At 39.7% G+C, this 25,259-nt stretch overlaps 1 protein-coding gene across 3 annotated transcripts in view; it reads left to right on the forward strand.

The window, feature by feature from the left end:
• The window catches only part of Aff1 (ALF transcription elongation factor 1), a 188,850-nt gene that overhangs the window by 12,482 nt on the left and 151,109 nt on the right, over nucleotides 1–25,259 (forward strand). For 2 of the 3 annotated variants that reach the window (XM_005341933.5, XM_021721197.3), the window contains exon 2: nucleotides 80–153. In XM_005341933.5, coding sequence (XP_005341990.1) covers nucleotides 116–153 — 38 coding nt within the window. In that variant the 5' untranslated portion in view covers nucleotides 80–115. Of the gene's footprint in view, nucleotides 1–79; nucleotides 154–7,958; nucleotides 8,056–25,259 lie in introns of those variants that run through there. The other variant, XM_021721199.3, reaches the window with a different exon arrangement.

Raw genomic sequence — 25,259 nt, forward strand, 5'->3', positions numbered from 1 at the left:
ATTCAAATGAGAACTTTGAATTCTGTCTCCAAGAAGGTTTCTTACAGGTCATGTTCACAAGCTGCTGTTTCTCTTTCAGATGAATAGACCAGCCATTTTCCACTGACTGGCAGCGATGGCGTTCACTGATAGAGTCCAAAGCAGTGGCAGCAGGTAAGCATGGAATCTATGATTCAAAGACATGATCATATTTAAACTTAGATTCAAGTTTTTAAAGAATAAGTTTGTTCCTTTTCATTCTTTTGCAACTTCAGAACTCTCTAGAATAGGAAAGTGTATGAAAATGTCAGTTTTCTTTCCCTTGAGTCAAATCTGTTAGACTGTGTATCATTTTTGTTGGCAGAGGTGCAGGGGATGGGGGTGGTACTGGGGATTGAACCCAGGAATGCTCTACCACTGAGCTACAGCCTCAGTCCTTTTTATCTTTTGTGATGGGGTCTCATTAAATTGTCAAGGTGGTCCTTAATTTGTAATCTTCCTGCCTCAGCCTCCTGAGTAGCTGGGATTATGGGTGTGCACCACTGTGCTCCTGTTTCTTTTTATTTGTTTTGTTTTGTTTTTGAGTGGGGGATGCTGAGGATTGAACCCATAGTCTCATGCATGCTAGGCAAGTACTGCTGCTATCTAACCCTTCCAGCCCTATATTTTCTTTAAAGCAAACAATTTCTTGTGTTTCTTAATTCATTTATTTAAAATGTGGATGTTAGATCAACATCCTAATTCTGTGTTCAAGGTACTGTTCCATGTTGCACTCGGAAAAATGAACACATTTAGCATCTGCTGAAACAAATATGATAAATCCACCTCATTATGACAGTCTTGGGACCAGGGATTCTGTAATATTTATATCTTGCCTCTTTCAAATCTCTCCTTTCTGCCCTGCACACTCACTTCAGAGCCTTCTTGGATGTACTGAGTGTTGACTGTGGAGAGAAAACTAATATTCTGAATATTCTGAATTTTAAGAATAACTCAATGACATATAGAATTCATAGTATCACCAATTAGTTTTTACCCAAGCTATTAGTTGTTTAAGTCCATCTACACCTAAAAAATAAATATTAAAAAAAATAAAATAAACAAAGTTCTCATATGCTGCTATAGAGTATGAAAACTGGTTTGATTTGGCAATATGCATCAAAAAATTTTAATACATGCATATGCCATTCAAAGTTAATTATCTATGAATTTATTTGTTGCAAATAATTAAGAAACTTCACAGTAATGTCAAAGTTCTGGTTATAATTTTTTATTTCTTATATAAATAAACATATAAAATAAAAATAAAATAAAAAAAAAACACATATCAAAGTTTAGTGCACTCGCCTGTGATCCCAGCCACCTGGGAGCCTGAGGCAAGTAGCAAGTTGTAGGTCAGCCTACCAATTTTCAAGGCCCTAAACAATTTAATGAGACCTTGTCAAAATAAAAATACAATAGACTGGGATGTAGCTCAGTGATAAAGCACCACTTGGTTCAATCCCCACTACCCCCTACCAAAACAAGTATCCAGGTGTAAGAATTGGAAACTCAAAACTTGCTAAACTAGTTGTTTTGATTTGTTTTAAAGAGACAGGGTTTTCTCCATGTTGCCCAGGCTGGCCTGGGACTTCTGGGCTCCAATGACCCTTTTGCATGAGCCTCCTGTATAACTGAGACAATAGGTAGGCACCGTGGCCCTCAGCTTCAACTAGTACTTATTAATAGATTTTGTTGTTGTTATTGATGTTGTTTTTAATTTTTTTACATGATAGCCGAGTATATTTTTAAATATAAAACAAGTATAACTTGTTCCAATTTAGAATCCCGTTATTGTGGTTTTACATGATATAGAGTTACTTTGGTCTGTATTCATATTTATGGATAAGAAAGATATGTCTGATTCATTCTACTGTCTTTCCTATTCCCATCTTCCTTCCCTTTCCTTCATTTACCTTTCTCTAGTCCAGTGAACTTCTCATTTTCCCTCTCCCTTGTTGTGGGTTTAGCATCCACTTATCAGAGAGAACATTCTGTCTTTGGTTTTGGGGGATTTGTTTATTTTACTTAGCCTGATATCTCCCATTCTATTCATTTACCAGCAAATGCTATAATTTCATTCTTCTTTGTGGCTGAGTAATATCCCATTGTGTATATATACCACATTTTATTTATCTGTTCATCCATTGTAGGTTGGTTCCATAGCTGGGCCATTGTGAATTGAGCTGCTATATACATTGAGTGATTATATCGCTGCAGTATGCTGATTTTAAGTCCTTTGGTAGTATTTGGGTGGGGAGGGGCAGGTACTGAGATTGAACCCAGAGGTATTTAACCACTAAGCCATATCCCGATCTCCAGCCCATTTAATTTTTTATTTTGAGACTGGGCCTCACTATGTTGCTGAGGCTGGCTTTGAACTTGTGATCATCCTGCCTCGACCTCACATGCTACTGGGATTACTGGCATGTGCTACTGCACCCAGCTTATTAGTAGATTTTTGGTGCCTGTAATTCTGAACTGTCCTAGAGACATTTCTACTTCCTTCCTGAAGGAAATTCTTCAGTTTCAGATGGTCCTGATGGGACTGCTGTGGAACTTGGTGTGTTCTCTTTCCCCACCCCAGGAAAGGCATGAGACCAGGCTGCCATTCCACATCCCCCCCGGAGCCTGGGAAACCCTGTCGTTATTTGCCTTTAGGTTTGTTCATAATGTTCAGTTACACATAAGTTTTAAATTTTTATGTAGTTAAATGTCTTGTCCTTTATGGATTCTGGTTTTGATTGTGCTTACAAAGGTCTTTCCTACTCCAAGATTGTGAAAATAATGGCATGTGTTCTTTGCTGGCATTTGTGTGATTTCATTTTTTTGCATTTAAATCAGAACTTGTAAGCTGGTGGCCTGTGGGATGAATCTGGTCAGCATATGGGTTTTGGTTAGCCCTTCACAACATTCTGAAAGAAATTATCTGCCAGTGTTTTTATATAACAAGCTATACTTCTATCTTCTTTTGAAATTTTTTTTAAGATCCAGCAACACTAGGCCTGCACTGCCGTACAGCAGTGCTCGTAATTGAATAGCTGTAGCTCTTTTGGGTAGGACATAAGCTTTCTGATTCTGAGCTTCAGGAGGAACTTGCCATCAGTTCTTATCAGGTGTGCCAGATGATTCCCTCCAATCTACAGATGGACCAGAACTCCCACCTGATTTCCTCCTGTGGACATGTGCTTTATCAGTTCACCCAGAGAGACTTAAGTTAGGAAAGCACTGATACTTGCCAGTGCGTTATAATTCCTGCACAACCAGATTCACACATGGAGTTCTTGGCTTTCTTAGCTTGCAACCCATTTTACATTTTAGGATTTTTAGTATTTTGCTCCTTCTGTAAATCTGTGACTAAAATCTTGTGCCCCCCCACCACCACCCCATTTCAGTGTTGGGAATTGAACCAGGAAAACCTTGAGCATGCTAGGCAAGTGCTCCACCACTGAGCTACCTCCCCAACCCCTGTAGTTAAAGTCTTTAGTGTATTTTGTAAATTTTCATAATAATAAGACAATTAAAAGATGAGGGATATTAAGGAGCCTTTTTTTGTTGTTAAAGTGAAAAGCTAGCCAGACGTGCTCACACACCTGTAATCCCAGCAGCTTGGGAGGCTGAGGCAGTTCAAAGACAGCCTCAGTAACTTAGTGAGGCTCTAAGTAACTCTGTGAGACCCTGTCTCTAAATAAAACAAAAACAAAAAAGGGCTGGAAATGTGGCTCAGTGGGTAAGTGCCCCTGTATTCACCCCCTAGTACCAAAAAAAAAAAAAAGTGAAAGCTAGATAATAATTTCAACATAACTTATCAAATCCCCTCTCTTTTCTCCATTTAATTGAATGCTGTGTTTAAATTCCATTACATTCTTTGATCTATCGCTGGAGTCTCTTTTGTTCCATATATTGTGTCTTCTGGCAATTGGCATACTGTTCATTGTTGTTATATATCATAATAATCTTTATCAATATTTTTTCATTTTTAGAATTTTCATTTCATAGCTCTTCACATCTGATTGTATTTCCAGGTATTCTCTTCAAGTCACTAGTCTTGAAAAACTATTCTAGAAAAATTATTGGTGTCCCCCCCCACCCTCTTATGCTTATTACATCCAAGACGAGTGCTCTAATCACCAAGTCATAACCCTTCCCCCATACTTGGCATTTGGTTTGGGTCCCTTTGAATTCATCTCTTAGAGAGTGGACTTCCATAGAATATTATATCTGGAGTCTTCTTATAGAAGCATCTAGATATCTGATTGGTTTAAAAAAAATTGGGCATAGGTGAGTAAAGGGGATTCTGGTTAATGAACCCAGGGCCTCATGCATGCTAGGCAAGCACTCTATTAGAGCCTCATCTCCAGCCCAGATGGGTGAGAACTTCAGAGGATGAAGACATTTTGTCTTTCAGCTAGAAGATTTTTGTAGAGGTTTGATTTTTTGAAAGTTTCTAGTTGTTCAAATTGCATCCAGTGTCTTTTCTAGTAGGAAAAAAATCAATTATAATAGTTAAGAGTATTAGTGGAAAAGATTTAAAAGATGTTTTGTATTACATGTATTTTCTGTTGTTGCTCATTATTTTTTGTGGCTGTCCTTGCTCATTATTAAGTTTAGATGAGTAATTGCGCTTTGTAGTAACTTTCTAACAACTGCAGAGTTATTTTTATTTTCATTACATTTATTTTCCCAGCTCCTTACTTCTCTGGTATGCTACTTTTCACTTTAATACCTAGTACAAGTGATAAGCTAGGGGAAATCCTAAATAGAGGTCTATTTTTAATATATACCAGTAGCTCAATTATGTAAATGTTTAACCATGATAGGTATTGAATTGTTAAGTAGTTATGCTGGGTGGGGGGTGAACATCAAGTTCATGTGGAACTTTTCCACAATGAAACATACATGAAAGAAAGCAGATGTTTATGTAGCATGCAACTCTAAAAGCTCAAAGAAAATGAAAGTCTGAGTGTGAACCCCTACTTGCTTAGGGCTACATAGAAAGTCATAAGCATGAACAGTACTAATGTAGTGTGCAAAGACAATATTTGTTTTAGTTTTAGTTTTTGTTTTAGTACCAGGGATTGAACCCACAGGTACTTTACCATTGAGCCACATCCCCACTCATTATTATTATTATTATTATTATTTTATTTTATTTTATTTTTTGAGACAGGGTCTTACTAAGTTGCTGAGACTGGCTTAAAACCTGCAATCTTCCTGCCTCAGCCTCCCAAGTTGCTGGGATTAATAGGTGTGCCACCACACCTGACTTGATTGAGTTCTTATACATAACAGGCATAGGCATATTTTGATTTTCGGATTTATAAGCATTAGATACCATTGAATTTGAGCTCACTTAAGTTTCCTGTACTTTCCTTCCCCTCCTCTTTCTTTAATTCTTTTTGAAAATTGTTATTGGAGTATAACAGGCTGAAAAGAGCAGGCATTGTAAGTACTGTTCAATGCATTTTCACAAAGTGAAGACACTTGGTAACAGATTAAGAAAATACAATACCAGCTCTCCAAACTCCCCTCTCCTCTTTTTCAGCTGCTACCTCCCTCAAAGTCACTACTCTTCTAACCTCCAGTTTCATGTATTTGTTTTGCCTTCTTTGGGAATTTTATTTTATTTGTCTTGGTACCGTGATTGAACCCAGGGGTGCTCAACCACTGGGCTACATCACCAGACTTTTTTATAATTTATTTAGAGACAGGGTCTCACTGAGTTGCTTAGTGCTTTACCAAATTACTGAGGCTGGCTTTGAACTTGCAATCCTCCTGCCTCAGCCTCCTGAGTTATTGAGATTACCAATGTGTAATCTGGTAATCTGCACCTGGTGGAATTTTCTTTAAAATAATCATGTAATATGTATTCTTTGCTTTCCATGCAATTCAATATTATTTTTCTCCTATTTATTTAGTAATTTTAAATAATCAGTATTAAATATTTTTCATATTCTTTTTTCATCAACTTTTCAGTCTAATCTGATAATATTATAATCCCAACTCTTTCTTCTACCTCATCCTCTTCTACCTCAAACTATTACTTCAGCTTTCAGTTTTAAATTGCTCAGATTGATGACATATTTTTTATAATTATTTTATTTCCTTGCAAACTTTGTCTTATATTGATAACAAAAGATGGAAAGCCTGTAACCATTACTTACATAGTTTTGATCAAAGAGCAAAACAGTAGCCAAGCATGGTGGTGCACATCTGTAATCCCAGCTACTAAGGAGGCTGGGGTAGGAGGATCACAAGTTCAAGGACAGCCTGGACAACTTAGTGAGACCGTGTCTCAAAGTAAAAAAAAATTAAAAAGGAGAGAGCTAGGCATGTAGCTCAGTGGTAGAGAGCTCGCCCAGCATGCCCAGACCTTGGGTCCAATCCCTAGTACCCCCTCCCACCCCTGCCACAGGAGGCAAAATAGTATTTTAGGATTTCATGTCTTTGTGTTCAAAGTCAACCCAAGTATCACTTGAAAGAGAAGGTTCATATTGATAAGGACAAATGAATTATTGAGTAAATGGTTCAAATTTATGCCTTGTTTTAAATCACTTCATCTCTTAACAGTGTTTTGTTTTTCTGGGGTTTCTAATTTTCTTTTTATTGAACAGAGCATGCCTTTTTGCCATTTTAATAGCCTGTTCAACTTCTAACCCTTCTGTATCAGTTGCTTGAAATCTCTCATTTTCTTCTTTGAATCTTAAATTTGATCAAAGTGTGTGTGTTAAATTACCTTCTGAAGTTGGGTATGGGTCCTCACTGCCAACATAAAGCGAAGATTTGTTCTGGGAAATGCTTGCAGGGTGACTGGGAGAAGACATGTTGAGGTAAAACAAGAGAATGAAGGATATTTCAATAAGCCTGTACTAATAGACAGGCTTTGTCTTTCTGCCACCAGGGTGGGTACTTCTTATAAATGTTGTAGGAGATCTGCTGAAATGCTTGTCAGTATTTGGGGGGGGGGGGACTGAGGGACTGAATTTTGTGAAGCATGGCTCACTTTATAATATGGCACCTTTAGAAGCCTTATTTACCTAGGAGAGTCTGAAATAATGTTTGCCTCTCCTAATTGAGAGGAGTCTTCAATTAGTGAGGAAGCTACAAGGTGTTAAACAGATTAACACCTATTATATGGACAGATTTCCTTTGTGTGAGTAAATCAGGGACTGAATTTCCAGATGCTTACCAAGGAGATTAATGGCTAAAGACCATGTTTTCTTGAAAGAGTGATTGGCTTGGGCATTGTAAATAATCCGCACCTGGAATTGTGAAATGGGGAAATAAGGAGGTTTTCCTGTGTTTTCCAAGTGAAGGAGTTTGAGATATGATTTTTACAATCAGTCATGCTTCTTATACAGAATGTGTGTTTTCTTTATTTTGGAAAGTGTTGCTGATTGGCAGGTATGTGTTGTCTATGTGTAGTTTCAGATCCTCAGACACTCAGTTTGATGGGTTTAGAAGCTTGGTTTTAGGCTTATTTCAGATCTGAGAAAATCACTTTTGAAATTAGGTATTGACAGGAGAATTTGAAGTAAACATGTTTTGATGAAGAAGAGTGCATAAGTTAGAAATATGTGTGAGTTAGATAAGGACATAAGGTAAACATGTTTTGATGTATTTTAGCAGAAACAAGTGTGGTAGTTTAGGATAAGCGTGTTGTGATGCAGTGTAAACATAATCTGTGAGGATAGGATAAGAGATAGAAGCCACGACGTAAACAGGTTTTGGTTTGAAGTGTTGTAAACAACTATAGTATTTAAGGGCCAGGAAGGCTGAGCTCTTTGGTCAGTTCAGATCCACGATGCCAGTGGGTCAACATCGAGCGAACTGAGCCCCGCCAGTCTCTGTTCCTGTGCCTTGTGTGATGTGATGAAACCTGGTGTGAATAAACCGAGCATTCGAAAAGGCATACCGTGTGCAGCGACTTCTTTCTTCAGGACTGGCTGGGAGCGGTTACCTGGAGCAGAGGCGATCCTGACTCCAGGACCACCTGGGGACGATCACGGGACCTCGCTGCAGTCCTGCTCCTGTCAGGTATTTTCCAAAGAGACAGTTAAAATTGGGGGGGGGGGTGGCAAAAAGATTAAACTATAGAAATGGTAATTTTCCAGCAAAACCTTCAATCACATGTCAGATTGGAGCATAGCTGTGTGTGAGAATCTGAAACCAGTTTGTATTGAAACCTCTTCTCTGACATGGGTCATGTGGTTAAGTTGACTGACTTTTTTTTTTTTTGGAGGGGGGGTACTAGGGATTTTGGAGGGGGGGTACTAGGGATTAAACCAAGGGGTGTTTAACCACTGAGCCACATCTCCAGCCCTTTTTGGTATTTTATTTTGAGACAGGATCTCACTAAGTTGCTTAGAGCCTCACTAAGTTGTTGAGGTTAGTCTCAAACTTGTCATTCTCCTGCTTCAGCCTCCTGAGTCACTGAGATTACAGGCATGTACCACCTCCCCAGGCTTTGGATAACTTTTTAAACCTCCTAACAATAAGAATAAGGAGAATAATGATGTAAATGCCATCACAGTACCTGGAACATCATCATTCCTCAGAAAATGATGAACTTTTCTCTCAGGTCATGATGGCAGAATGGTGGGCTTCAGGGGAGTCAGTAGCTCCATTAGTTCTCCTTGGAGAGAAAGGGCTTTGTTTAAAGGCAACTCTTTGGAATGAAGGGTTTCCTTTATGAGCTGCTCTAAGAATAGCACTGATAGGAAGGAGAATGAAGGAGAAACAAACCTTTCAGAAGGAGACATGAAATACAGTTATTTGCAGGGCATATGGATACACTTAAAAGGTTTTTACTGTGGTCTAGTTTGCATTTAATATTGGCTATGGGATTGTCCTAAATACACACAAAGAACCATAAGAAAACTCTGCTACATAGCGTGTACTCTTTTACAATTAGCATAGTCATCTTTAGAAACAACAGAAATTTAATTGGGTATAATTTTACATGTTGTTTTAAGTATAGTTTAATCATTTTTAGTAAACTTACTGAGTTGTACAGCCATCATGGCAGTCCAATTTTAGAACATTTCCTGCAATTCAGTAGACAGAATTACCTGTTTACAGTTAATCCCATTCCTACCCCTGGCTCCAAGTAGCCATTAATCCATTTAATACTTTTGTTTATTCTGGACATTCCATATAAATGTAAATGTAGTCATAGAATATGTGGGGTTTGTGACTGGCTCCTTCCACTTAGATCTCTCAATCTTTATTCATGTTTTACCACAGATCAACTTTTTTTTTTTTTTTTAATACTGGATTTTGAATCAAGGGGCCTCATATTGACTAGGCAAGCACTCTGTCACTGAGCTTAATCCTCAGCCCTTTATATTTTATTATGAGACAGGGTCTCACTAAGTTGCACAGGCTGGCCTCAAACTTTTGATCCACCTTCCTCAGCCTCCAGAGTCAAGTTGCTGGGATTACAGGTGTGCACCATAGCACCTGGCTTTAATTCCTTTTTTATTGCTGAAAAATAGACCATTGTATGGGTATATCATCTTTTGTGTATTATTTACCTGGTGGTAGACATTTAGGTTGTATCTCCTTCTATTTCCTATTATGAATAATGTTACACATATTTTTATATCTTTTGGATAGATATTTAGGAGAGAGATTGCTTACTTATAAGGTAGATGTGTTTAGAATCATCTTTACATTTTTTTTTTTTTAGTCTTACAAGTTAATGGGCCCATGATGCAGTTTCAAATTCATTTCCTTTTCTGAAGGCTTTTCTCTTGCCTTCAGCCTGAACTTTCTACTAATACAAGCAATTGGAGAGAATGAATTCATATCCATTCAGAGCCTTCAGTATAATGGACACTATCCAGGCATTTGACATTTTACCACTTTAGGTGAGACCTTGGTTCAGGTGATAATAAAACAGACATTGAGTTGCTTAGGATTATATCATTTCTGTAGGAATATTAATTTTATAGTATCTTCATATGAGAAGTATCTTTTCTCTTTTTTTGGAGATCTTCAGTCATAACAATTCTTTCCCTCTGAAGTTGTAGCAGCTATCCTCCTTTGGAATTTGTGAAACAGGGCTAGAAAGAAGAGAATTTCAGTTCTAGATCCCTCACATGTTTCAGAAGTTTGAGAGACAGTATTTCAAACCCTGAGTTTTGTTTTCTGTACCTCATGATATATCACCCTGTAAAGGACTCAGATTCGTAGTCTCATGTTACTAAAAGCAGCAAAGACCTAGAGAAGCTCATTGCTGAATATGCAACTCAGACTCTAAGGAATCTGGGCAAGTAGGTTGGTTTGGGTTGGGAAAAAAATTTGATTTCTGTACTAAAATATATATGAGGCACTGTGCAGTTTCATTTCTGCTTTTGACCAACAAGTCCTGATGCCTTCATCAGATAATGCCTTCTTCCCAGCCTGCAATGCAGAGAGACACCGTTTTTTGTTGCCTTAAAAAGAACTAAAACATGATACAAAGTAATTGTATGTATTTATCTAGGTAAGAGGTTATTAGGCTGGATGAGAGGGTGCATACCTGTAATCCCAGCTACTCAGGAGGTGGAAGCAGGAGGATCACCAGTTCAAGCCCAGCCTGTGCAACTTTAGTGAGACCCTGCTTTCGAAATAAAAATTAAATAGGTTAGGGGTATATAGCTTGGAGGTAGAGCTCCTCTGGATTCAATCCCCAGTCCCCACACATACACCCCAGATTTTTTCTCTCTTGGATATAGTTAAGTGAATAGGTCTTTTAAAATCTACTAAAAGCAAGAAGTCATCCAAGATTTCTTCTTAAAGAGAAGAATCTAAAGGCTATGAAGGGAACAAAAAATATCTCATACATTATAGTGACAATTAAAGAATTGGGACTGGGGATGTGGCTCTGTGGTAGAGTGCTTGCCTAGCATCCTGAAGACCTTGGGTTCAATTCCCAGCAACACTTATATAAACAAATAAATAAAATGTTTTCTGCAATTAGCCATAATAATCTAATTTAGACTCAAGTGCACTTCTGTCCTCTATAATTATAAATTGTTATCTTGGAAATATTCAGACATTAGTAGCAATATAAGGAATTTTTAGTTTTCACATATCCTTTTCTCAGACATGACATTTCTCAAGACTTTGCCACACTTTAAAAATATCTATCCTTTCTTTGCTGAAGTATTTTACTTTTTTTCCTGCCAAAATATTTTAAACAAATCCCAGACATCTCTTCTTTCACTCCTGCATACTTTATGTTCATCTAAAAAATATTTCCCTGTGGAATTAAATACCAACCTCAAACCTAATAAAATTAACATTTCGTTTTTATGTTTTGGTGGTACTAGGGATTATATCTAGCTAGGGTTTTGTGCATGCTAGCCAAGTTCTCTCACTGGGCCACATCCACGGCCTTATTTATTTTGAGACTGGGTCTCCCTAACTTGCCCAGGCTGGCCTCAAACTTGTGATCCTCTTGTGTCAGCCTCCACAGTAGCTGGAATTACAGGCATGAGCCATCTTGCCTAGTTTAAAATTAGCATTTTATGTCTATCTAGTTACAGACTTTTCAGATGCCTTTTAAATGTCTTTTGAAATTGTTTATATCCTGATTCTTCCAAAACCAAAGTTCACATGTTGCATTGTTTTTTTCTTGAGCATTGTTTTTTTCTTGTAGCATTTAACTTACTTATTTGGGGAGTGGGGGGTGTTGGCTGATTTAAGAAGCTGAGTTGAATGTATGTCCTACTTTGTGGATTTGTCTGTTTTTGCTTTCTGTGAATGTGTTTAACTCACTCCTGTATGCCAGTGGTTCTCAACTGGGGATAATTTTGCTCTCCCTCTCCCAGGAGTCATTTGGCAATGTCTGGAGGATTTTTAGTCATCATAGTCCAGAGGGGGAAAAGCCAGAGATGCTGCTAAACATCCTACAATTTATCAGACAGTCCCTGACACAAAGACTTTTCTAGCTTCAAAAGTCCCAAGTGTTAAGGGTGAGAAACCCTGTGGTTCTATCCCTGAGGAATGGAAGTTAATGCTAAAGCTTCGTTACAGTCAAGATAAGTGTTTTTGCTTAAAATAGCTTAGTAGTCCAGGAGTGTTCTGTGTCTTGATCTGGATGCTGGTTACAAGGGCACTTTGTAGAAATTCATGTGAGTTTTTTTTTTTTTTTCCTTTCATGGTTCTGGGGTGAAACCCAGTCCCTTTTGCACACTAGGCAAGTGCTATGCCACTGAGCTACACCCTTAGCCCTGTGTACTTTCTAAAGCATATGTTGTATTTTAATATAAAATGTTTATTTCTAAAAACCATATTAAAAAAAAAAAAAAAAGCTGGGCATGGTAGCTCACTCCTGTATCCCAGCAGCTCAGGAGGCTGAGATAGGAGTATTGCAAATTTGAGGCCAGCCTCAGCAACTTAGCAAGATCCTCAGCAACTTGGTAAGACTCTGTCTTAAAATAAAACTAAAAAGGACTGGGGATGTAACTCAGTGGTTAAGCTCTCCTGGGTTCAATCCCCAGTCCAAAAAAAAAGTATGTCACATTTTCATTTAAAACATGTACTAAAGGGCTGGGGTTGTAGCTCAGTGGTAGAGCACTTGCCTAGCACTTGAGGCACTGGTCTGATCCTTAGCACCACATAAAAATGTATAAATAAAAATAAAGGTACTGTCTCCATCTACAAATAAAAAAATAATAAAATAAAACCTTTACACAAACAAAAAACACTTCATGCTATGTACTTTCCTTTTTGATTACTACCTCAGATTCTTAGATACTTCAAAAAAATCTTTGAGCCCTCTTTCCTTTTTAAATATTCTTACTATTCGGTTCCTTTGAATACTGGTAGAGATGGGGAAAGTGGGTGCCTTCTGGCCTTATTGTTGTTGAGACGGGTAAATGTCATGGCCAAGTCAAGGTGTGTCTCATTTCTTGCTCTGGAGAAAATTGCAGAGTTTCCTTAAGGGAGGAATACTTAAACCAGAAGTAATGGTAAGCCCCTTGAGCTTTCTATGAAGAAGAAAGGAGAGAGAAAGTCATACCAGATGGGATGGTTTAAGACAGGAGTTTGCCTTTCATGCATGGTGGGATTTTGGAAAGGGACATTCTTGGCAGAAAGGATCAGTGAAGATAGGGAATGCATAGGGGTGTGCTGGGAACCTTTTCTTGAGAGATGCCTTAAAGACAGTTTCTCTCCCCTGTCTCTGATAAATAATTGGAAGGAAAGGCAATGAATTTTTTTCTGACAGTTGGTTCATACTAGGGGCCAGGGCTTCGTTTGCAAATGAAAGGACTGCTGTTGGGGTAGTTGAAATCACAATGGGCCCTGACTCTTTTCACATCAAAGTGTAAAAGAATCTCCAGGGGTGATAAATGGGGGCTGCTGGACTCATTACTTGTAAACAAAGCTGAGGGATGACCTCGAAATTTTTTTTAATTAAAAGAAAACAGGGTTTCCTAGTGGTGAGCCTGGGGCTGCTCTACGTTTGAATTTTGACTGTTCCGCATTAGAGAAGATCTTTGTTAAGGTTACAGGGAAGGAAGCAGCCACTGTCACCCTGGGCCTGCCTTGATTCTCAAATTCTGGAAAAAAAAAAACCAAAAAACCGCTCCATGCCCAGGGCAGACTGGCAGGTAGCCTTCGTGTGTTGAGAAGCAAAGGAGTTTAGGTTCCTTTACAATAAGCTGAACAGGGTGAAATTTCTGAGTCCTGCTCTCTTGGGACAATTTAAGAGTTTGAACTCTTCCTCTACTCCTTTTCCCACTGAACATCAGGAGGAAAACTCATTTACTTCTGTGTGGTAAATAGAGTTCAGGCTTCAAGAAAAGTCTTGCCCTTTTATAAAAGAAGTTCAAAGGGAGTTGTCAAGTTTTCATTTAAAGTTTAAAGATAATATTTTTTGAGTAGTTATAGGGTTTTGTATATGAGCAATACCCTTAAGCTAAAACTATAGTATTTAAACAGTGTATGGTGTTGAAAACAACACTATTAAAATAATATGCAATTTATGGAATTAAGAAGGGAGAATGGCTATCCAAATTCAGCCCTGCAGTTGAAGGTCCACCTGCAGTAAGCTCCTTTCTTGTGACAGCTCCTCATTAGGGTTATCTTGCTGCCTTTTTTAAATTTTGTATTCCCCCGCCCGCTTGGCTTACCAGTCCAAGTCCTAACCAGATGTTAAACAACTGGAGGTCAGAGATTGCCCTCTGTAACCCCAGTGAAACTAGTAAGGCACTAAGCGCACAATAATTCTAATGTATTTACTGACTTTCCAGATGTTTGGTGATTGCCCTCTGAATTTGTCTTCCAAAGGTGCAGAGGTTGCAGATGGAGAGGAGCTGGAAGTCCCTGGATGATTGGCAGGGAAAAGCTATTTACCAGCTTAGATGTTTTCAACTATAGTTAAAAGAATACTCTATTTTGCTTGATGCGGGAATGGGGAGGATGTGGAGATCCTACTGGTTCACAGTGCTTTTGAGATGCCCTAAGAATGAAACAACTTTTTTTTTTTTTTTCCCTTTTAGTGCTGGGGATTGAACCTTTGTACATGCAGTGCTTGACCTCAGAACTACACTAGTCGCAGGCTAAGCATTTGATAGACATGCATACATATCAATATCACTGCTCCTGTTGAGGTTGCGTTTTACAGATGAAAGAAGGAAAGGAAAGGGTAACTGATTTATCCGTGGCAGATAGTCAGTCTAGCTTCTTTCTGTCACCAAACCCCAAATCCTCAAACTTTCTTCCACACTGTCACCTCAGAAGCTGGTGCTCTGAAGCCTGGGCCAGAGATCTTCTGTAGCTGACTAGACATTTCTCACACCATAATGAGTATGAGATAAAAGGTTGTTCCTGGGAGAGAGTTCCAGCATGGCTACAGTAGTCAGAGAAACTTGTACCTTTTTCAATAAAGGCACAAAGCTGATGAGTATGGGAGGTAGGTGGGGAGCCAAATGGCAGGACAAAGTTAAAAGATTCGTTGATTTTAAAAACTTGAAGAATAGGGCTGGGGTTGTGGCTCAGTGGTAGAATGCTTGCTTAGCATGTATGAGGCCCTGGATTTGATTCTCAACACCACATATAAATGAATAAAATAAAGGTCCATCAACATCTAAAAAAAAAAATTTAAAAAAATGTTGAAGGATAGAGGTGGTGCCAGTCCTAAATCAAAACCTCCCCAGGTCGCCTCTCAGAAATGTTTTCATGCCCCACCCCCATATGATGATGTGTGCTCTCTCTGAAGGAGCACTTTGTGGTCTCCACTGCTCTGCACAGATGTCAGGTGGTGGCCCTGTTGATAAATCCACCTCTCAACGGTTGGAAGTTGTAGCAGTTTTCGTTTTTAGATTATCTGTCAACATCCGGCAGAGACTTACTTTCCCCTAGTGAGCACTTGATGACTGAGATAGGAAATCATCCTTAATTTAAGAATGGAGGCACCAGTTTTCAAATAAGACACAGTATTTCATAAGAGAGAATGGGAAAGAAATATCTTCTTTGCCTAAAAAACATATTTAAAAATATGTGTTCTTTAATAGTTTGTAAAGGTCAAAGCCAAAGAGCTGAGAGCAAAGGAAATAAGTGTAGGGCTTGGGAGGATAATCAGAACAGTTCTTGACATCACTGTTACTTTTACCTTCAAGCCATCACCTCCAGTGGAGACTCTGGGGGCTCCCTGGGGCCCTACCACTTTCCCCATGAGAGGCAGCCTCCAGCCAAGGGGGAGAGAGTTTGCTTTGAAACCAGTTACACCTGGGTTTGAATTCTAGCCCCATTCCGAGTGTCATACTGGCATTTAACTTATCCTCCAGACTCTAGTTCTCTTATCTGTAAAGTAAGAAGAAGAATGACCATTAAATGTATCTTTTTAAAAGCCCAACAGGGTACTCCAAACACAGAGTTGCTGTTTAATAAGTAGTTTCTTCCCTTTTTGTTGGCCCGCTTTTGATAATTTTAGTGTTTAGGGCCTGGGGGATTTGAATTTTACAATATTCCTTAAATGCCTGAGAGTTTTTAAAAGTTAGGGCTCCTCTGGGCAGTGTAGGGGAAGCAGCTTTCCCACGCTGGGAGACCCAGCTCTGAAGCTGGTGGTGTGTGTGAACTGTTTAGTCACATGTTCCTGATGACTGTGAGTTCAGCTGATTATGAGACCAATTTGTTGTTGTTGTTATGGAACTCTTGAAAATATTTGGGTAATTTAAAGTGGTAGGCAACTCTGTGAATCAATTTCTCAATAACATTCTTATTTCTTACTTCCTACTGAAATATTACAAAGGATATGGGTAAATGTGGATGATCATGTACAGAGAGTAGATATGTACTTAAAAATACTTTTTTCCTTTGTGTGTTTGCTGGGGGAGGGGTGTATGCTGGGGTTCAAACCCAGGATCTTATACAAGCCAGACAAGCACTCTACCACGGAGCTACACCCTAGCCCTATTATTATTATTATTATTATTATTTGCCCTTTTATTTTGGAAAAACAGAAAACTTGTGTTTCCCTCAGACCTCTTTGGTTTTACATGGAGTGCTTTGTTCTCATGGTAGTCCAAAATTCGCTCATTCATTTAGCAAAGATGTGTGCAGAGCCTTCAATATCTAATGTGTCTGCTAGAAGTCGGTGGGGGCGGACAGGGATGGGGATAGAAACTAGCGGGAGGAAAGGGGCTAGAGCAGAAGTAGATTAATCCCCTTTAAAGCTCATACTAGCTAGAGCTTGCATCCCAGTTGCTGGGTAAAGGTATCACCATAAAGTATTTTTCACCTAATGTTTTAAAATTTTTCAAAACTTAAGCTTAGTCCAATGATGCATTTTAACCTCATAGGGAATCACAAGGTGGGTCAGACCAGTATTTCCCTGTGAGACTTAAAGAGGTGAAGTGGTTTGCTCATGATCCTAGTGTTAATAGTAAAACTCTTCTCAGCCAGGAATGGGTGTTCTCTCCCTTTCCCAGACCCCCAATCTATCAAAAATTTTCTCTTTCTTCACATTCAGCTGAAACACCATCTCTTTCATGACTCTAGTCATCCATTAAACTCCCTGTTCTTTTGGTGCACCCCTCACTTGGCCAGTACCTCTGCCAGATTTTAACTTAACGTGTCTCTGTTCCCACTTCTCCCTTCAGCACCACTATGTGATAATGGACTCAACATTTTTCCTTCACAGTGAACACCTGTGTAATACTTAGTCAGCAGAGGGTGCCGGTGGGGCACTGCTGAAATGAGGAAGATACTCTTCCTGGTTCTGTGGGCACAAGCATGTGTGTCCCACGTGCATAGGAGAGTGTACACACCCATACTTGCATTCAGTGGTGCTTGGCCTATCCAGTTCCCCCAGAGTGGCTGAATTTGCTGCTGTTGGAATCAGCTGTCATAGAGAGATGGAGGAGGGTTGATGTGGAGAGTGGTTATAAAGGGTATTTATTTGACCTTTCTTGAGAAAACAACCCAAAGTTCTTGCTTTATTACTACTGTTTCTGTGAAAGCCTGTAACTGTTGAAACAATTACTTTTGTTGACCCAGCTGTTGAAAACTACATTTTGCAGCTTGTCTATAAAGTCTTCAGAATTGTGTGAACAGTGATTTACTGCTACCTATTTGTCTTCATTGACCTTTTAAAAACAAATTGCCATAAAGTACAGGCAGGCCTCATGGCCAGTCATGCCTGAACGTTACCTGTATTTCACTTTTCAGGCTAATTTGTCAGTGTCATCTCATAGCCACGTTTCTGTCTGTTTGAGTCTGGTATTGGGCTTGGGTTAATGTTCAGAACTGCATATACTCGCTGTCTTTTCTTTTACCAACAAAGAGAAGTGAAGGGATCCTCTGCTGAGGGGTTTCCCCGAGTCAGTTGGCCTGCTAAGCTTCTATCTAGGAAGGCACTGGAGCCAAACACCCAGGGATATTATCTGCATTTTGAAGATATTTGCTCCATGATGGCTCACAGAAAGGAAACACTGGCAGTATCACTGTGAGGCTAATGGGCATTTTGAGGCCTTAGGAGTCATTTGGTACAGCCTCCTGGCTGACCTGTTAGCAAATCTTAACAGGCAGGGCATCTGAGTAGGCCTTCCCTTCTCCCAAGGCCCTTCATCTCCACCAACCTTTTCTTCACACCACTGCCCCCGTCACACTTAATCACTTGACCCTTTTACACTTCTGCAAGATTTTTCTCCTTTATAAAGATGCATTAAACTCCCCAGTTCAGGAAAATTAGAGGCTAAATATTTATATGAATAAAAGCATATTTGTTTCTTTTCAGAAGGACTCAATGCTAACATCCTTGAGTCAGGGTTAGGTAGTTTTTCTATATACTCCCCAACTCCCCAAGGGAATAGTTTTTTTTTTTAGTAACTTAATTTTATTTATTTATTTTTCTGTGTTGCTGAGGATCAAACCCAGAGCCCTGCACCTGTGAGGCGAGCGCTCTACCACTGAGCCATAACCCCAGTCCCCCAAGGGAATAGTTTTTGTAATAATTACTTGAAAAATCTGAGAACTATGTAGCTTCTTTCAAGTACATATGTCCCAAATACAGGTGTTGCCCCATATTTTGAACTTCAACAAATGCTTGACCAACTGTGTGAAAATTTTGCACGTGATATGGTCAATACTTCCCTCTTCCTCTGATTTCTGAAACACATCTTGACTCGTGAATGTCACTGTTCTGATCAGGCCTCCCTAATTTCTCACAAAACCTCTTTTTCATCCTGTTTGATGTAAGTTGCCACCCTCAAATATCTATTGCTTACTTGTCCTTCCTTTCTCTCTCTCTCTCTCTCTCTCTCTCTCTCTCTCTTTCTTTCTTTCTTTCTTTCTTCTCTTTTTTTGTACTGGGGATTGAACTTAGGGGCACTCAATCACTGACCCACATCCCCAGACCTATTTTGTACTTTTTTAGAGACAGGGTCTCACTGACTTGCTTAGCACCTTGCTGTTGCTGAGGCTGGCTTTGAACTCTCGATCCTCCTGCCTCAGCCTCCCCAGCCGTTGGGATTACAGGAGTGCTCTACAGCACCTGGCTATTGCTTGCTGCTTATGCTACAGATTTCTCTATACAATAGTGGTTTATTTTTATTTTTTATTGTTTATTTATTTTAAATTGGTGCTTTGTAGATATACATAAAAGTGGAACACACTGAGGTGTATTTATACATGCACATGGTGTACTTTTGTTAAATTTAGTCTGCATTTCCTCCCCTTTCCTGTCCCTCCTCCCTACCTCTCAATCTCCTCTTTCTTCCCCACTCATCTTCTCCACATGTACAATCATCTTTCAAAGTGGCTTTACGCAGCCAATGGGTGGTTCCCACATCTGGATTTTTAAACCAGAACTGCATCCAGTGTACCATCAACCCCCCGCCACCTCTTCTCTACCCATCTAAATGTAGCTCATCATCTCCCTATCCTAATTTCCTTCCTCTTCTTCTCCTTAGTAGGAGAAACTTCATTATACTAGGAGGTTTCCTGTGCTCCTCTTTTTCAAGAAACTCCCAGGGCTCCCTACTGACTACCATTTAGAATTTGATCCCCTTTGTGTGGATTCAGACCCTTCATTCCCTGGGCCTCAGCCTGTTCCTCAAGACTCATCTTCCATCACTGCTGTCCTTCTACCAACCCTGGTGCCAGGCTTTACAGAAGGTCTCACAGTTCCAAACGCTGACTTTTGTTTTTTAAGTTCCATACTTTGGCATATGCTACTCCTCCGATCCCTGTTCATCTCTGAGTGCTCTCGGGGAGGTACATGGTTTTATAGGAACCGATAGGAGGGGTATCTGGAATGCAGAGGTGGGAATAATCAGGGAAGACTTTTTGGTGGAAGAAGTGACTAGGCAGAAAATTGATTTACAAATTAGGAGTTGAAAAAGTTGCACAGTAGAATGGGGAAAATACTTTTAAATGAAATCTTGGGTAAAAAAGGAAACCAACAAAACCTTACCAAATACCAGGAGTCTCTTGAGGAAATGAATGATGTTTAATGTAGTGGGAAAATAGAACAGCAGGTTGGAAAATGATTTGGTGAGCCACACTTAGAAATATGACTTTAGGGGCATGGAAAGCCATCGGAGAATTTTAAGTGGGTTGGGGGTTTGATATGATTTTAAAAGGTCATTTGATGAGTGAAAGGTGGAATTTAGTGGGACATAAGTGGAAGCAGAGCACCCAGCAAGGGGATTTAAGTAGTCTGTGGAAGAGATGCAGAGGGTTCAATGGGTTCTGAATAATTTTGAAGAAATGGTGGAAGCTAATTTGTTGGTACATTGGATGGAAAAAAAAAAAAAGGTCAAGAATAATTCCTAATCATTGAACTTTGTCACTGGGAGATGCTGTGTCTTCAAGATGGTGTATACTGAGGTGGTTTGATTATGTGTGTGTGTGTGTATGGATGGATGGAACCCAGGACCTCCTGCATGTTCAGGCAAGCACTCTACCACTGAGTTTACACACCCAGCCCCAGATACCTTTCCAGTAATCTAGGTTTGAAATGCCTATGAAAATCCTTTCAGGTAGAGATGTCAAATGGGAAATTTTGGTCTGGGATGTCCATTTATTCAGTAGAAAATGAATCTGTTCTGCATGAGATATTCTAGGGGAGTGAAAAGATAAGAATACCCAGAAAGAGTACACTAAGTAGCAATTTGGTGGCAACTAAGTAGCAAGAAAACTCAAGAGATTGAGAAGGAACTGCCAAAGAAGTGGGAGGTACCTGAGGGTGGAAAGTGGGAGGAAGAGTGAGAAAATCCTGTCCTGGAGCAAAGGGAAGAGGGTGAAAGAAAGAGAGGTTTAGAGCACTGAGTACTGTTGAACTCCCAGTTCCCTCCCTTCTTCTGTTAAGCTCTCCCTCCTCCACAGGAAGTCATCGTTCCCTGCTTCTCAAAGATACGACTTTTTAATTATGGCATTTATTTTCCTAAATTGCTTTGGATTCTGTGATAGGACAGGTGATGAAGAGCTCTCATCTCTGTGTCTGTAAGAATTGACCTCCTTCCTGGATATGGTACCCTACAAATTAATACAAATTAAATGATTTAAAGATAGAATTGGTCTCTGCCATCAAGAAAAACATTGCAGGGGGCGGGGTTTGCCTGATTTTTGTCTCCCTGGATTTGGGAAGTAATTTTAAACTATATTAGCATTCCTTCATAGCCTTTTGTAGAATTTTTGCACTCACAATGTCAAAAGTATGGCACTTTGATTGTGCCTGGTTCTTATGATGGCCAGAGACCTGTGGAAAAAAAACTTTAGTGACCTTTCATAGGGGGCTTACACTAAGGGAGTATGGGAAATGGCAACTCTTGTAAAAATAACCTGGCCAGTGGGTGGTAGGTGAGCTGAAGGAAAAGATTTATGAGCAACATCCTGTTCTGGAATCACTGCTGGGGACAGAGGAGGGGGAAAAATGGCTACATAAATCATGAAGGCAGCTCTGGAAATAAAGTCTGCCATATGAGGGTTGCTCTATGGATATCTTTTGCATAACACATGGGTGAAGGAGGTCCAATAGGTGCCATTCTTTTTAAAATCACGTGGGGTGGGGTTGGCGCTGGGTTGGGATCATCCCAGAGTGGAAAAGTTGCAGAAGAAGACTGAGAGATGGCACGGTGGACCCAGAGTCATCTGTAGTTTTAGAGTCACTTGCTGAATTGGGGGGTGAGGGGGAGGGAGAGAGCCAACTGGTAAGGAGTGAAAGATTGTCTCAGGTCCTATGTGGCACCCTCCTCATGGAATGCCTCCTGGTTACTTTAATAATCTGTACCCATTTCTGCTCAGTACAAGATGTTTAGGTGAAATCCCAATACCTTGGGCTGGGGTTGTGGCTCAGTGGTAGAGCACTTGCCTAGCATGTGTGATGCACTGGGTTTGATTTTCAGCACCACATATAAATAAATTAATTAATTAAATAAAAGCCCCTCGACAACTTAAAAAATATATATTTAAATATATATATATATAAAAGATTATATGTGTGTGTGTTATTTATATAAAATCTTGAGGCATTATGTGTATGTCTAAAATCTCAATGCCTTGTCCTGAGGCTGCCCTGGTCTGAATTTTTTTTTCTTTTCAGATGAAGAACACTTAAATCAGTCCATCAATAGGGGATTGGATTCTACATTAGGATGTACTATATTATATGAAATTAAATAGATTTTTAAAAGGGTTTGATTGTTCTATGTCTCTCAAAGATGGCATGATATAGTGAACAAATTACAGAACAGAATCAATGATATCCTTTTTAATGGGTAGGAAGATAGTTTCATTTTTCTAAATAAATGTGTACAAAACAGGTCTGGGAATAGAATTATTCAGGTTGCTTAATGATATGAATTTTATTTACATACTTAAAGGTAATATTTGTATATTTTTAGTGATGTGCATGGACGAATTTTAATTAAGATATTACAGGGAGACACTCAAATGTTATTTGACCCTGGGTTCCATCTCTAGCAATGGAAACACACACACACACACACACACACACACACACACACACGCAGATTTTATTTGAATAAGGGAAGAAATAAGCCTTCATTCTGCTACTTCATTAACAAAATAAAAATGTTGCTCATTCACTGTGTTGTAGCTTTCTGTCACCGTTGACAAAATGCCTGAGATAATCAACTTAATAAGGGAACAGTTTTATTTTGGCTCATGACAGCAGACATTTCAGTCCATGATTGCTTGGACCTCTTGCTTAGGGCCTGTGGCAGCACAGTACATCGCAGAGTGGTAGAGGAGGCTGCTCGCCTCTTGGCTGATGGGATGCAAAAGGAGAGGGAGCAAGAAGAAGGGACTGGTGTCCCAATATCCCCTTCAAGAGCACAACCCCAGTAACCTAACTGCCTTTCACTAGGACCCTTCTAGAGGGTCCCAATAGCACCACAAGCTGGGACCAAGTTTTTAATGTATAGGTCTTTGGGGACCAGTTCAGAACCAAACTGTAGCATTTGCCTATTCAATCAATAAATATTTGAGCGTGTTGTACACAAGGCATTGTTCTTTGCAGCAAGGGCATTGCAGTGAACAAGATGAAAGGTTCTGCTTTCCTGGAGTTTATGTCCTAGTGTTCAGATAGACAAAGAGTAAGTGTGTCATGCCAGGATTATAAAGCAGGGTCAAGGGGGGTAAAGAGTGTCAGGCACATGAGGGAGGGCATGCTATTTATATCACTCTTTGGGAAAGGCACCTCTGATAAGGTAATCTTAGAGCAGAGATCTGAGGGAGTGAGCCAGGCAGTTGACTGTGACTGGGGGTGGAGGGAACCTTGCAGACAAAGGGAGCATATGTAAAGCCCCTGAGGTGATATGTGCTTGGTGTGTGTGAGAAATAGCAAGGTCAGCAAGGTGGCCTATGAGGCCTGAGCACAGTGAAGAGGGTAAGAGTGGTTAGGATGAAGTCTGGAATTTTCAGGAGGCCAGATTGGAGAGGGGCTTGTAGATCACTGGAAATTTGTTGGAGTTAGAAAGGAAGCCATTGGAGGGTTTCCAGAGGTTTTCCTTTTTTGTCCCCCACCCCTCGTGCTGGGGTTTGAACCTAGGGCCTCATGAATGCTAGGCAAATGTTGTGCCACTGAGCTACATCCCAACCCTTAAATGTCCTTTTAAGAGGATCACTTGGGAAATTTTGCAGAGTGTGCATTGTGGGGGGTCTGGGGAATGCCATTTTTGGGGAAATGATCCCTGCAGTGGATGGCAATTATCCTTCCCTCTCATTTCACAAATAGAGTCAAATGTTTGGTGCAGAAACAAAAAATATCACAGAATAGGGATCAGGTTCTGAGCTTTCCCGGAGACCACTGTGTCAGTCTGTTATTCAGAAAAAGGATACTAATTTTAGACTTTTCTAGCATGCCACTTTCACATGTTATTTTTAATATTTAGACTAATGATCAATTATTGTGAATATTGCCCATGATGGTATATAGAATGTCCAGGGGTTCTGGCTTCAGTCCTATTCTTGCACAAAGGTAATGCTTCTAATCTATGATATTTTCTAGAATTCTGGGTCAGAGTATGAGTTAGTGTCACTTTTTTCATGACAGGGCAAAGATGCACCCACACTTTCAGTTCCTGGGTTGCCAGCAGGTATTAATTAAGCAGTAGCTCAGCTTATCTTGGAACCAGCTGTTCCTTGGTAGGCATTCGTGTTAAGTGTTCACTTGTCTGTTATAAGGCTGTTAAATTTAAAAATTCACCTTATCAGAAGCTTATCAAGGGTCAGCTGTGTGCAAAGCACTCTGCTGTATTCTTTGAGAGCTATAAGGAGAGTAGCAATACTATGTCTTTAAGGAGTTTACTATCTGTTGGGCACATAGGCAAAAACACTAATGTCATGGAGTTGCAAGATGAAAGTATAAAGGAGGTAGAGATGAATTTTGATTGTGGAGTATGGGAAAGGCTTTATGACAAAGGCAGCATTTGCATTGGGTATTAAAACTTGAAGAGGAGCACAAAAAGGGGCATTTCATGACTATTGGAAAGTTAATTTGGTGATACAGAAGGAGATGGGTCTATTACATTTCCTTCTATTAAAGGAATGGTTGATTATAGCTGAGATTAAAGTGTTTGGGTGCAATAAGAGAGAAGGATGGGAATGTAGCTAAGACCACTTTATCTAAACCTGAACTGTCTCCTGTGGTAGTCACCAGGCCACACATACCTGTTGAGCATTTGAAATGTGGCTGGTCAGAACGGAGATATCCTGTCTGAATATAATGCACACAGATTTAAAAAAATGAGTCTGAAGAAATCATGCAAAGAAGTCATCTATAAGTGTACTTACAGTTAAAATGAAAACACTTTTGCAATAGATTGATTTTTACATAAAACATTACTAAAGTTGATTGCACTGGCTTCTTTACCTTTTTTAATGTGGCTACTTGCAAATTTAAAATTATATTAATAGCCCCTATTATGTTTCTGTTGGTCATAGCTAATCTAGGATAGGACTGGTAGCCGTAGAAGAGGGATTAAAAGCAGAGTGAATGGAAAAAGTGGGGAAAAGGAAAGGAAGAGGAGAAACTGTGTAGGAAAATCTCTGGCACTTGCACAACGTATTGTTGGGAGAGTACCTCTGAGGCTCCTGACCTTGGTGTTGCAATCAGCTTGAAGGAGTAGTGCTTCCTGGAGGCACTGAAGGGTGGAGGATAATAATGATCTCATGTGGTACCTGTTCATCACAGGCTGTACTGTAGGAGCTTAATGTGGCAGCAAACCATGGTGTGGGATTAATGCGGCAAAACCTGGAGGTGGGGAAACCAGTTAGGTTGG

Source organism: Ictidomys tridecemlineatus, chromosome 9 (assembly GCF_052094955.1).
Source record: "Ictidomys tridecemlineatus isolate mIctTri1 chromosome 9, mIctTri1.hap1, whole genome shotgun sequence".
Lineage (NCBI taxonomy): Eukaryota > Metazoa > Chordata > Mammalia > Rodentia > Sciuridae > Ictidomys > Ictidomys tridecemlineatus.